Consider the following 13,580-nt stretch of genomic DNA (forward strand, 5'->3'; position numbering starts at 1 on the left):
CTCCTCAGGGTGTAGAAATTCAAACGAACCAAACAATAATGGGGCGCAGATACATATAAGGAAAAAAACAAATAAAACCAATAGTGTAGAGTGTAAAACCAATAGTATGTGCGAATTAAATGTTGCACTCACAAAGAAAATTGATGATTCAGTCCCATCTATGTTGAATGCAAAGTGTCTTTAATATTCTTCGTGGATTCTAAAAGATAAACTTAAAATAGTGTAGTATCCGAGAAAATGGTTAAAATTGCCAGTAGAAGATACACTCACATTTAGTTCGTGCACCAAAAGTGCTTGAAGAGTGTCAATAAAAAGTCCACCGGTTTTGAAATGTAGAATAGTCCAAGAAATATCCTTCTAAACGCGTTTCGCCGACTTGGCTTCTTCAATAGAAGTGTAATCGATCAGATAAGAGTGTCGCTACATAACAGTTGACGTGCTTGGTGCGCCCCACTTTAGCTACTACAGTAATGGAAGGGTTTACCTGGATCTCTGTAATATAATACAGGTTTGTGAAGCTTAACAAAACTGAGCAGAAGAACTCCAGTCCCCTTCCTGATCGCAGCGGATCACCAACTGTGTCTTGACTTCGAGTCTATCAAAATCGGATAGAACCTGATACCCCTCCTTTAACTTTGATTGAAATGAGGCAAAAATGGTTGACAGTTCAGCATAGTTCAGATGCACCAGCCCGGTGAACGTCTGCACGATGTGCTTAGACAGTCTCCCGTGCCGGCACCCAAACCCCCCCCACACGTGGAAAGTGCTGGCAGGGAAGGCTGTCTGAGTGTATCGGAGAGTAGATGTTGATGGTCGCGCCTTCTGATGTGACTGGAAATCTTACCCTGTGATTGCAAGGTTCCACCTGTGTCTAAGTCTTTTTGGTGTGGGTTCCCGTGGGCTTCCTCCACCCTACGTTTGTATTTTTAAGATTAATTTTGAAATTACCATGTAGATAAAACATAATTAGTGCGTCTCATTTTATGAGTTTCCTCTTGGAAAGCATACTGGTGTTTCTATACGGATACATATATATTTGTCATTGATTCTGAACACTTGAATTGAGTTCTGCTAGGTAGTGACGTGGTGTCTGTGCAGATATACCGTGGAGTTTCTTATCTTTGTGTATTTTGTCTTGAAAAAGGCTCCTCTTCGGAGACCGAAACATTGTCATTGGACATTTTTAATTATTGGAATAAAAGAATTGCGTTATAAAAGTCCCGTGGGTGCTCTGCTTTCTTGTACATATCCCTAATATTATCGTAGCCAATCCTACCTCATTACCTCATTGTGCATAAAAATAAAACCTCTAAGGGAACATTTACCTTCATGCTCCAGTTCTTTTAGTTAACACATATAAATTCTGTTCTTCAGTCCCAGCCTAACCTTGTACATTTATTCTATTCCATTTTTAACAATCCTATTTTTTTTTCCTTGCAGGACAAGTACATTTTCTACAGCAAATCCTCAATGATGGCCAATCATCCTCATTCTCCAAACCACCTAGTAATGGACATAACCCTGCAAGCCAGTGGCATCGTGGGAACGACAGGTAAACTGTTAGTTGCTGGTTCTGTCGTCAATTGTCACTAGTCCGTCAAATACAACATCTAACTAATTATTAGCAGGGAGTTTGGTGGATTTTGTTCTCTTCTTGCACAAAGCTTTATTAAAAAACATTGAATAGTATCGCCGAAAACAAATATTTCTTATAAATCTGTGCCGTACTAAAGTTAAGAGTCAGACACTAACGCTAGGAGCCAAAATGGTTGTACCCATAGAGTTCAATACAGGATAGAATGAAAAGTTAGGCACCTGTATCAACTATGGCTGTTTGGACCCTGTGATATGTCTTATCTTGTTATATCGCTTCTATTTGTTAACTGCCCCTGTGGACTAGCCAGACGTGATGGGGCACAAGCTGAGCTTGGGCCGTGCAAGACCTTGGCAAGGTTCCTTGTTCAAAAGCGAACTTGCCGTGTGTGTCTTCTGAGCCTCACACAGACCCAGTGACACTAGATGGTACATTTCCCTATTTTTTTGACCATTTCTACACCTCCCACTGCAATCCGATCTGTTCACTGCCGTTCCTCTACTATTACTTAATGCAGCTGCCCTGTAATAATGTGAAATGCGTCAGGTTGCTGATTTATATTTCGTAAGCACAATATTTTTAAGAGTTTAAGATTCTGTTGGTAATTATTGACCTCTGTGGTCAATTATTTCTTTCCGTGCTTTATATAGAAATATAATTTGATTAAATAAAGTCTGGATATGGAGTTTACGATTACGCAAGCATTGTATCTATGACGCCTGCTAGCACTGTCAATTTATTTTGAGTAAGCATATCCAAGATATGTACATCTGCCCCCCCCCGAAACACCTGTAATAAAAATGAAATCCTGAATTGTTGACACGTATTGATCGATGTCTGGGTTGCTTACTGTAAGTAGATTCTGCTATCAACAGTAAGACAATTATGTAAAATAAAGCAATGGTTAAGTAATTTCACAGGAACTATTGAGTCAGGGCAAAGGGTTGTGAGCCAGGAATATGAAGTAACGGAACATACTCATGACAAAGGTCCCATCGCCTTTTCATCTTCCTCAGCCGAATACATTTTATGCTTTGATCGTCATGTCACCTGCTTTTCATATCGTTGGGAACATGCCAGCTCTGAATAATCAAATATGATCTTAGGCCTTAAAATCCACAAGGCTTTGGTATTTCTCCCCAATTTTCCAGGCTATAATAGAAAGAGTCATCCATTTTTTACATTTCTCCTACAGTTACATCCAGGTCACACCTGACCCAGTCGCCTCCAATACAAGCGTCTGTCGTCACTCAGACCAACCCCGAGATGCTGCCGCGCAAAAAGCTAATGAGGTTTTACATGATTTGAGCGCATTGAAAAGGGAAATGCGTAGCGTGATGCAGGTGAGGAGCGTCCGCTGGACATATAGCGGAACATTATATGCAGGCTTTCTTGCAGTACGGTGTTTAGGTTAAAAGGACCCTTTTAAAGAACCTTTTTGGGGGTGGTATATATTGCCTTACAAGGGTCAGTAAATGATCATATCATTCCCATGTGAAATTATGCCTGGCTAGTTCCTAGAATATAGTCTCTACAACCAAATTTATCATTTTGTCTGCCAGGCAAACTGGAGTAACACCGGCCATTCCTGCGCAGACAGTCCCATAGACCAGGGTGGCAAACCCTTACCAAATGCCACCATTCTGCCATAACTTTAGTGTTTCTGTATACATTGTTGACTCCGTACCATTGTGGGCTGTAAAGCAAAGCTATTTAAATAATGTGTATGAGCCTCACTTCTGTAGAGGGGGCACAGCTTACTTGGACCCCCCTTGTGGCTGTACTTGGAACATACATATATCATACAACTGATTGCTTGTAGCCCTGCATAATTTGTCTTTGTACTGTGGTGCTGCGAAATGCGCTAAGTCTGTGCACTCTGTTTTATAGGAAGCAGAATTGTGGCGATCTCACAGGGATGACTTTAAGGTATGGCTGCAATCGCAGTGACGGAATGTGTTCTGCTTGTTCAGGCTGCACTTCAACTGAAATCTTCTGTATGGAAAAAATAAAAGAATTCAAGTGCAAACCCAGGCGTTTTGTGGGAAGGATCTCCCCTTTTATAAATGTCAGAAGGGCTGCACACATTGAGAACGGGGGATTCTGTCCCCCCGAAACGTCTGTGTTTGTGGATTTTGCAAACTATGAAATAAATAAATGAGAGCCTCACAATTTCACATTATCCTATTTGCGCTTGAATTATTATTTTTTTTTCTTTTCCTTATTGGATTTGATGAGTTGTTGTGGGAGCTGCGGCACTGTTTATCCTATAGCTGCACAGGACATTACACCTTTGTCAATTTATTTAGTAGGGTACATACTTACAATTAAGAAATCTTCAGTGACTTGAACGTTCTAAAAAAGTGCAATTTTATACATTTATTCTCTTGCCATTTCAAAACCACATTGCTTTCATTCATCAAAATAAAAATGTGTTTTACGGTTGTGCTCAATAAAAACATTTTTATAAAGAAAGAAACTTTCCCTTTAGATTAGAATAGACCCGTGAATATGCCTCCTTGACCTTCAACCTCTGTGAGGCAGGGGCCTGCTCATTCAGTAAAGAACATTAGGTGTGGTGTGTGTGTGTGTGTGGTGTGTGTGGGGGTGTGTGTGTTTGTCTGTGTCAATGTACACAACTTTTCCTGAATTGATAAATTAAATATGACTGTCCCACATGTAAGCTTGTGAAACAGACTAAAGTGTCAACATCAGGTAAAGGAGGAACTTTAAATAACATAATTTTACAGATTTCTGTGACGTCTTATGCATAGCAGCGACCCTTTTACATTGGGAAGCTCTTAACCTAATTGATATTTACACAAAAATTGCTGGCATCGGGTGGAGGGGAGAGAGAGTTTGTAAGTGGCTTTAGGTTGGTAGTCTCTGGGGTCTTTTTCCTTAAAAGTACAAACTTGAGCTGAACTATTTCATATATATTTGTGTGTGGTCACACTGTTTTTGTCTGCTTTGTCTTCTGGTTGTAGCCTAGACCAGTGTCTAGCTCTTCCTACCAATCCAGAGTCTCAGAGAAACCTCAGCCATCTTTGCCAAAGGCTGCCACACCTCCGAGATCAAGATTTAAAGAAGCAAAACGGATCTTACGGGAAGTGCAGAATAATGAGAAAGTCTTTGAAGAGAATTTGGAAGCGATTGCCCGAGCCAAAGATGGTACTGAGGTGTACTCCCTTATCAGTGCTATGACTACAGACAGGTAATCTCCCGGAGAAACAGAAGTCAGTATTCTTTTTTTTAGGTAATATTATGTTTGCTCTTGTTTAAGAATCATAACTGTACAGTTTTGTTTTGCCTTTAGCAATGTTGCAGAGCAGATGCGCATTCGGAAGGCTGTTGATGAGTGGATTGTACAAATCAGCTCAGAGATTCAGGCAAGTGAGGCTTTAGCCTACAAATGCATGAATAATTTCCAACACAAATGTCCTTCATACACTGTTCTTTTCAGGTTATCCTGCCTCGTACCGCTCATCACTGAATATAAAGTCATTCCAGACTCGCCAGTCTTGCGCCACTGTTTACCTTAAAGAGTAGCGGTCGCATCTACTATAAAACCAACCCTGAATCTAGCCCTGAAGACCATATCACTTGTAGGAAGTTCTATCACACTTTCTTAACCTGTTATAACGGGGGACCTTATCAAACCCATTGTATGTGATACCTCTGCCTTCATTGAATAGCTTTTTGTGTCATGTGTCGCTTCATTCTTTTGTTTGAATGGAATGTGTTTACATGTCATGGCTTTCAGTTGTGAATATGTCCAAATTCTTATATTTATTAACTAGAAAGATGTAACCTGAAAACTTGACATTGATTACAGATGAATGCCGCCTAGCCAGGTGACTGGATAGGGATTCCTGTAAATGATGACTTGTATATCAGAAGACACCCTGGCTGTGCGGATTAGTGAAATTTATAATAAAAACATCTGTAAAGGTTTAAGTTTCAGGCCATTATAAATTGCAACACTATCCTCATACTATGTAGAAATCAAGGTAGGAGTTCATCGCTGCTATTGTATAGATGTTCGTAGATCATCTCACTAAAATATGCATTTTGTAGATGGTGGCATCTCTTTTGGACCCCTATAGCTCGCTGCATATCGGTGCTTTCCAAAGTATATACCAAAGTCTTTTACCTAAAGATTCTTGATTGATAAGGCTCTGCTGCTAAGTATTATTGTAAACCACCATTTTTGCCAAGCGATTACATAATCCGCCAGCGCTTTATAAATAAATGTAATGTAATGTAACCGTGATATCAAACATCACAAATGCTTAACTCTCTTAAAGCCCGGTGGATTAGGATGGTTGAAAATCCAAACCCTGCGTAGTATTAGGCTGCAATTTATCCATAAAAAACACATTTATTGCCTTATTGCAGCGTTTTTTTTCCATTAATTTCCTCAACATATATCTCAATGTTTCTATAGGATGAACTGTCTGCCAAGGATTCCAGAAAAAAAATGTCGGATAAGAGAGAGAGTGTGTCGACACAGAAAAGAAAAGCGGTGGCAGATGAAATGAAGAATATTCGAGAGCGGAACATCAAAGCTCCAGGAAAGAATACATCAAAGTGTACGAAGCTTCCATCCAGGGCTCCAGCCAAGACTTACTCTAAGCAAAGCACGGACAGGATCTCAGGAGAGAGTCCGAGCAAAGAAGTGGTTTTCCAAACTTTGCAGAAGAAAGATGAAAGGTCAAAGGTCAGCCCTTCCAAGGTTTCACAAATGAACAGTTTCTGTGTGTGTAAATGGCTGGAGTCATCCGACCCATGTTTTCTTTCTCAGTGCCAAGGCCTACTTCATACAATACATCTTTGATAACAAACCTTTTTTTTTTTTTTTTTTAAGGAAAATAGCTATGTTTGTTGTTGCAGTAATATATCTGCAGTACTAGGATGAAACATTATGTGATATATCACATTTTCCTTTTAAATTCCAGGAATTCTATCTGTTTCAGTCTCTCATTGTTCAAAAGTAGTCCTATTATCCTAGAACTTATTTGACACTTGATGGACCTTTTTATTCTGTTTAGCTAGAAAAAAAAGGTTTACAAATTGAGGACATAACAGTCTGCCTGTTTTAATCATGAGCAAAATACTACCTAGAATGTAGCACACAGCCCTTACGGCTGTAACTGGGCTTTGTCATCAGATATATTGGTATACCAACTCTGTTTAAAGCAGACAATAGTACAATGATGACACAAGGGGGTGATCACGAAGAATAGCGACCCCCGGGACATCTTCCACTTGATTCCTGGATCCTTAATTTATTCAAGGCCTGCCAACCCTTCCCTTTCAATACACCCGCTGCCATGTCTTATTTTATTAAATATATTTTCTGGGAAAGATCGCATTTAGCAGATGCAGCAACAAAAACCATTTCAAGTGTACTGTCCTTTCTGCTTCCAAATGTCACTCTTTGCAAAGCATATAAGGAGATATAAACCACAGCAGCTTGTTCAAAACTAAAAAAAAAAATTAAATGCAAAACCGTTTATTTCAAACCATTTTGATATTCAAAGTAGATTATCATTTTTGAAGACTGATTAGCTCAGGTCATAATTTTCTATTGTGTTCTATAGGAGCCTGATGATTCTGCTCCACTGGATGAAGATACTATAAGCAGAATCTATGGGAGACCCATTTACCAAGGGCACCGCAGAACTTTGAAGAAAGCACCCTACCTTCGATTCAGCTCCCCTTCCCCCAAATCCAAACCCCAAAGGCCCAAAATCCTGGAGATTGTAAAGGGTCAGTGAAAATGTATTTAGTCTACTCTCTTCTTTTTTTTGTTTGTTTTTCTTCTATACCTCTCCTTCTTAGGGGATCATAGCAAAGTGTGAACAATGAAATGGTTGCCCCTTGGGATGAAATGGTTGACCCTTTTACACAAATATTATTATATTTTATCCAAAAACTACTATATGTATTATGTATCTGATGTTTTAAGGTCCTCTTTTAGAGTGCAACTTTATCCACCTTCACTCATATTCTTGGAGTAATTGATTTGATGTGTATTAATGGATTGTTTGTTCTCCAGGAGTGAAAGTGAAGTCCGCAAAAGTCCAGACAAGCAGAACTGAGTACAAGATGGATGTAACCAAGCCAAAAGCACGGGAATTGTTTGCACCAAAGCATATAGAGCCTCAATATGTGTTCATCCCCGCAAGTGAGACGACCAGGACGGCTGATCCACTTGAAGGACATCTCTTCCCCATGGCTATTCCTCTAGGTATGGGCAAACATGCACTATAGCAGAATAACGGGAATCCGTGGCTGTAAATTTCTCCTGATCCTCTAATGTAGACCAAGATGAGGCTTTATTCACTAATTTGGAAGAGATGTGGTTAAGTGACCTGGCTGAATGTAAGGCAATCCCAAAGAGCTTGTGGTTGGTTGATCCTACCTTAAGGTATCCATGTAGCATAAGCGGTTAGACTTACTATTTCTTTGCGTGCTTCAGCCATGTCGGTCCACTTTCTGCTAATGTAAATGAGTCTGCTGTGGTACACTGATTTGAGTACCTGCAGTTTTTCTCTTGGCCACTAGGTGTCAGAATAGCTGCTATCGCAGCATGTAATGTAAACGTTAATGTAAATATCACCTCTTATGACCCTGTTTGGGCAGTTGCTAAAATACAAAGAAGCATTCATGCAGCTAGCAGAGAACAATCTTAAATATATGTTATTGGGGTGTTTTTATATGCAGGCTAAGTATATAATGTGCTTCCATGTAGTTTAATATTATTCATCAAACTGGTTGATATATAAAACGGGTGATGAATGAGTTCTGCAAATTGTACAATAGAGTTGCCAGTCTAAGAATGGACTTAATACTAAATCCTTGTGGTATTTGCTAGAGGTCATGGGCTATATCAAAGTTTTATTAAATTATTCCAAATGCTTCACCCAGTCTGTTTGTATTGCTCAACAGCCCCTCGAGTCTATAATATTGTTTTGCTTCTGCACAATGCAGAAAGTGTTAGTGTTACTAGGCTCCCTCATTTGTGGCCATTTTAACCAAATATAATAGTAATTCAACAAATGTTGTTGTTCCATTCGACCTATCTAGTGTGCCCCTTTTCTGATGTAAGGGCTTAATAAGTCCTTAAACTTGTGTTAGATTCAAGCTTTAGATTAGCTTTATGCAAGAGACATGTTTCACACATCACCGACAGAAGCAAATCTACCTTCTTGGTCATCCTTCCAACTGTCCATATGCTGCATTCTCATTTGTTTGTCATATGCCCATAATGTGTAAAGCAGAATAATGGTGGGTATATTTAACTTCTTATCCACCTTAACTTCTATTTTATAAGACTAATTATTTGTGTATTTAGCTAAGACGGTGTAAAGAAAATGGGCATTGTGACCATTACTCAACGTAATTTATTCCTGATACAGGGAGAACACAATCAAGCGTGACCGTACCAATGCCCTTGTCTGTAATCATTACTGAGCCTCAACCAGTAACGGTAAATGTATCCGTTCCACCGTCCTCACCCAAACCACGGCCGAAATCGGTGAAACCAAACATAGCGGTGGTGGAGATTAGATCAGAAAAGAAGGATCCCCCACAGCTTACTGTTCAGGTATGAAGCAGACTTAACCAGCCCCCCGCTATTTTATATCTATATGTATTTGCAGTTATAATCTGCTTCCTTGCTGATTGTGCTTATTCTATAAACAGTGAGTTGTGTCAATATTATTAACCTGGAGAGTGCATTTGGCTCCTTATGTAGCAGCCAGTGGCCCACTCTTCATAAAGCATAGTTACTTTAGAAAAAAAACATGCTACCACAACCAACAACTCGCACTTGTAGGCTCCTAGTCTTGAGCCCTTGCTGTTGAACAGGGAGTTAAAGGTAAAATATCTGATCTCGCTGCAGTAAGTACACATTATGAAGAGTTTTACCCATCAGGATAATTGCACAGCCTTTTGTGTGCCATTTGTGATTTATTTGCCGTGTGAGTTCCGTGTTTCAGGTTATTCTCACCCAGCAAACCATTCCATACCTGTGCCAGATACATCTGTTTGTTATGTAGACTCTTAAAACTTCACCATGCAGTCAACTTCTGCCACCTTACTTACTGAAATCCTAACCTTCTTGTCAGTACTGCAGATTGTAATCTCCCTCCTACACAGTGACCTGATGTTTAACTCTCGTTAAAACCTGCTCACTGCTTTCTGTCCTGTCCGTTCTCTTTCATAGACGTTGCCCTGTGTTGATATAGACAGCGTAGTGAGTGAAAGCATGGACGCGAGCCAAAGCCTCCCAAGCGCAGAAGCAGCATCTATCCCTTCGAGTCCTGATATACAGGTACACACATAACAACCATTAAAAGCTTTTAAGGTTTTTATTTTATATGTATATAAACATCTCTTCCACCTCATTGCGTTCAGCAGCAGGTGTTACATTGGCAGGCATAGAAAGCAGGTTTCCATCTTGAACCGTGATGTTTTCTACGTACATGTGTACATCAGAAAGGGGGCGTAAGTGAAGCTCACAGCAAGTTTGCCTGACTCATGCCTAACAAAATGTGTGTTACTGCCCCTTTAATAGGATAAGGGCAAAACACACAGGTGTCCCCTATGTTAAAATGCAGCACACATCCACTGTCCAAGCGGCGTGTTGGGAGACCGGTCACTGTACACGGTTACCTGGTTAATCAAGAATCACAGTCAGTATATCACGGTACAAGCTAGCATTTTTTCCTGCTACATCGGAGGTGATTGCAGACTATTGCAGCTCAATAACGACCCATTTCAATCGGGGCTTATCTTCTGATAACACACCTTTTAACTCGCGGTATATAGACAGTTTTGAACTGATACTACATTAATCTGCAAACAGCCTAGAAATTTGCTCTCTTTCAGGGACTATTGCTGGCTTCTTTTTAGCTGAGGTTACTGTTCTTTGACTGCGTTCTTTTAGTACTGACTGCCACACATTCACCTCTGAAGAAGCCCCTTTGGGTGAAACACGTTAGGTGACTTAGGGGGGGGGAACCTAATTCTGCTTTTAAAACTATATTTTTAATAGTGTTTTTGTAAACTATTGAAGTGTATTTCTTAAAGCTATTTTTGTCTGTACCTTAAGATAAGTAACCCTTCTCTATCGTTACCGTGAACCAGCATTCACATCAGACATACATTGGAGGTTTGAGATTTGTCTGCTTGAGATTGTGCAGCAAATGTGTTATGTGGCCCCTGAGGGCTGAGCCCGGACACCACTGAAAAATACATTTAGTTCTTCCTGTGTTTTGTTAACACTTTAATTATCCATTTGGCAGAGTGATAATTGAAATCAAAGGACCTCATTATGTAGGTTCTACCCAGGAATGGGTTAATGTCACCGGGGTTCTTACTGCATTTATAAACCAATGAATTATTTATAACACAATCACTCGTACAACTTAACAAACAGCTCCCTGCTTCCAAAGGTAATGTATTCATTCTTCATTTTGGTTTTGGCAACTTCTCCATTATGTCATCAAACCTTATGGAAAACATCTGTGTGGCTTGTGATAAAACCGGCTGTCGCCATAACATTAGACAACAGATTAAATTGCAGAACGAGGGTTGAACTTGATTAAAACAAAGAGGCGGCCAGAAAATGTGTCCGTGCGCCCCAGCTTGGTGAGTAAAGTTGAATGTTCCCTATTAAAAGCAAGATCTAGAAAACGAACTTGATTTGCAGCAAGTTATTGCTTGACCTGGGTTGTCCTAAAAGTAAAAGATGTGTCTTTTGATTGAGTGGCAGATCTGAATGTGATAATCCAAAATGCCTGCGTTCTTTGAGAAGGTAGAAAATTATTTTTGTTGTAAGAAAACCCTATTATAAAATTCAGAAGCTTCATTTAGTGAGCTGGTTATGTAGCGATATATAATCTGGCAGCGGCCGGATATAGCGGTATATAATCTGGCAGCGGCCGGATATAGCGCTATATAGTGGGGCAGCGGCCAGATATAGCGCTATGTAGTCGGGGAGCGGCCGGATATAGCGCTATATAGCCTGGGAGCGGCCGGATATAGCGCTATATAGTCGGGCGGCGGCCGGATATAGCGCTATATAGTCGGGGAGCGGCCGGATATAGCGTTATATAGTCGGGCAGCGGCCGGATATAGGGTTATATAGTCGGGGAGAGGCCGGATATAGCGCTATATAGTCGGGCGGCGGCCGGATATAGGGTTATATAGTCGGGGAGAGGCCGGATATAGCGCTATATAGTCGGGGAGCGGCCGGATATAGCGTTATATAGTCGGGCAACGGCCGGATATAGGGTTATATAGTCGGGGAGAGGCCGGATATAGCGCTATATAGTCGGGCGGCGGCCGGATATAGGGTTATATAGTCGGGGAGAGGCCGGATATAGCGCTATATATAGTCGGGCGGCGGCCGGATATAGCGCTATATATAGTCGGGCGGCGGCCGGATATAGCGCTATATATAGTCGGGCGGCGGCCGGATATAGCGCTATATAGTCGGGCGGCGGCCGGATATAGCGCTATATAGTCGGGCGGCGGCCGGATATAGCGCTATATGGTCGGGCGGCGTCCGGATATAGCGCTATATAGTCGGGCGGCGGCCGGATATAGCGCTATATAGTCGGGCGGCGGCCGGATATAGCGCTATATAGTCGGGCGGCGGCCGGATATAGCGCTCTATAATGGGACGGCAGGCGGATATAGCGCTATATAGTCGGGCGGCGGCCGGATATAGCGCTATATAGTCGGGCGGCGGCCGGATATAGCGCTATATAGTCGGGCGGCGGCCGGATATAGCGCTATATAGTCGGGCGGCGGCCGGATATAGCGCTATATAGTCGGGCGGCGGCCGGATATAGCGCTATATAGTCGGGCGGCGGCCGGATATAGCGCTCTATAATGGGACGGCAGGCGGATATAGCGCTCTATAATGGGGCGGCGGCCGGATATAGCGCTCTATAATGGGGCGGCGGCCGGATATAGCGCTCTATAATGGGGCGGCGGCCGGATATAGCGCTCTATAATGGGGCGGCGGCCGGATATAGCGCTATATAGTCGGGCGGCGGCCGGATATAGCGCTCTATAATGGGGCGGCAGGTGGATATAGCGCTCTATAATGGGGCGGCAGGCGGATATAGCGCTCTATAGTGGGGCGGCAGGCGGATATAGCGCTCTATAATGGGGCGGCAGGCGGATATAGCGCTCTATAATGGGGCGGCGGCCGGATATAGCGCTCTATAATGGGGCGGCGGCCGGATATAGCGCTCTATAATGGGGCGGCGGCCGGATATAGCGCTCTATAATGGGGCGGCGGCCGGATATAGCGCTCTATAATGGGGCGGCGGCCGGATATAGCGCTCTATAATGGGGCGGCGGCCGGATATAGCGCTCTATAATGGGGCGGCGGCCGGATATAGCACTCTATAATGGGGCGGCGGCCGTAAATAGCCTGTAACCCATTTCTATAAATTGATGACTTTCGTATCGTAAGTCTGGATTGTAAAGTTGGCCGGTGTCCCAAACAGCTGTGTCAGGCCAACGGATCCTTCAGATTCATTTGTGGAGTTACCTTCAGGATTAAGGCAGACAAATTGTAATGCTTAGTGTTTGAAAGAAATCTGATCTCATTTAACCCCACAGGCCCCCCTAAAGCTTTAGCTTCGCCTCTCCCGCAGTACGACATGGAAATGGGAACTTGCTGATGTAAACGCTGCGTTTTGTAGGACATCTTGTGAAACCTTTCCTGAACCTTTAAAGGGACCCCAGCCATCCTATAAATTTTAATGCATGCAATCTTCATGTAGTACCTTTATGTTTTTTGCGTGTGGTCTGTTTTGCAATGGGGGATTCAACACAATCCTCCCCAAATCCATTCGCTGGTTTCCACACCCCAGCTAAATGCCGTGCAGCCGGACACTTCTGGACATGATATACTCGCCTCCAGTCTCCTCCAGCGCTAGCTCGGGAGAACGCTGCA

General features: G+C 42.2%; 1 protein-coding gene across 1 annotated transcript in view; it reads left to right on the top strand.

The window, feature by feature from the left end:
* The window catches only part of KIAA0586 (KIAA0586 ortholog), a 60,967-nt gene that overhangs the window by 5,964 nt on the left and 41,423 nt on the right, over positions 1-13,580 (top strand). The window contains exons 9-17 of the mRNA XM_053475267.1: positions 1,441-1,552; positions 2,790-2,937; positions 4,582-4,808; positions 4,911-4,983; positions 6,042-6,314; positions 7,198-7,366; positions 7,656-7,847; positions 9,019-9,206; positions 9,828-9,935. Of these exons, the coding sequence (XP_053331242.1) occupies positions 1,441-1,552; positions 2,790-2,937; positions 4,582-4,808; positions 4,911-4,983; positions 6,042-6,314; positions 7,198-7,366; positions 7,656-7,847; positions 9,019-9,206; positions 9,828-9,935 (1,490 nt within the window). The remainder of the gene's footprint in view (positions 1-1,440; positions 1,553-2,789; positions 2,938-4,581; positions 4,809-4,910; positions 4,984-6,041; positions 6,315-7,197; positions 7,367-7,655; positions 7,848-9,018; positions 9,207-9,827; positions 9,936-13,580) is intronic.

This window comes from Spea bombifrons, chromosome 9 (genome assembly GCF_027358695.1).
Source record: "Spea bombifrons isolate aSpeBom1 chromosome 9, aSpeBom1.2.pri, whole genome shotgun sequence".
Classification (NCBI taxonomy): domain Eukaryota; kingdom Metazoa; phylum Chordata; class Amphibia; order Anura; family Pelobatidae; genus Spea; species Spea bombifrons.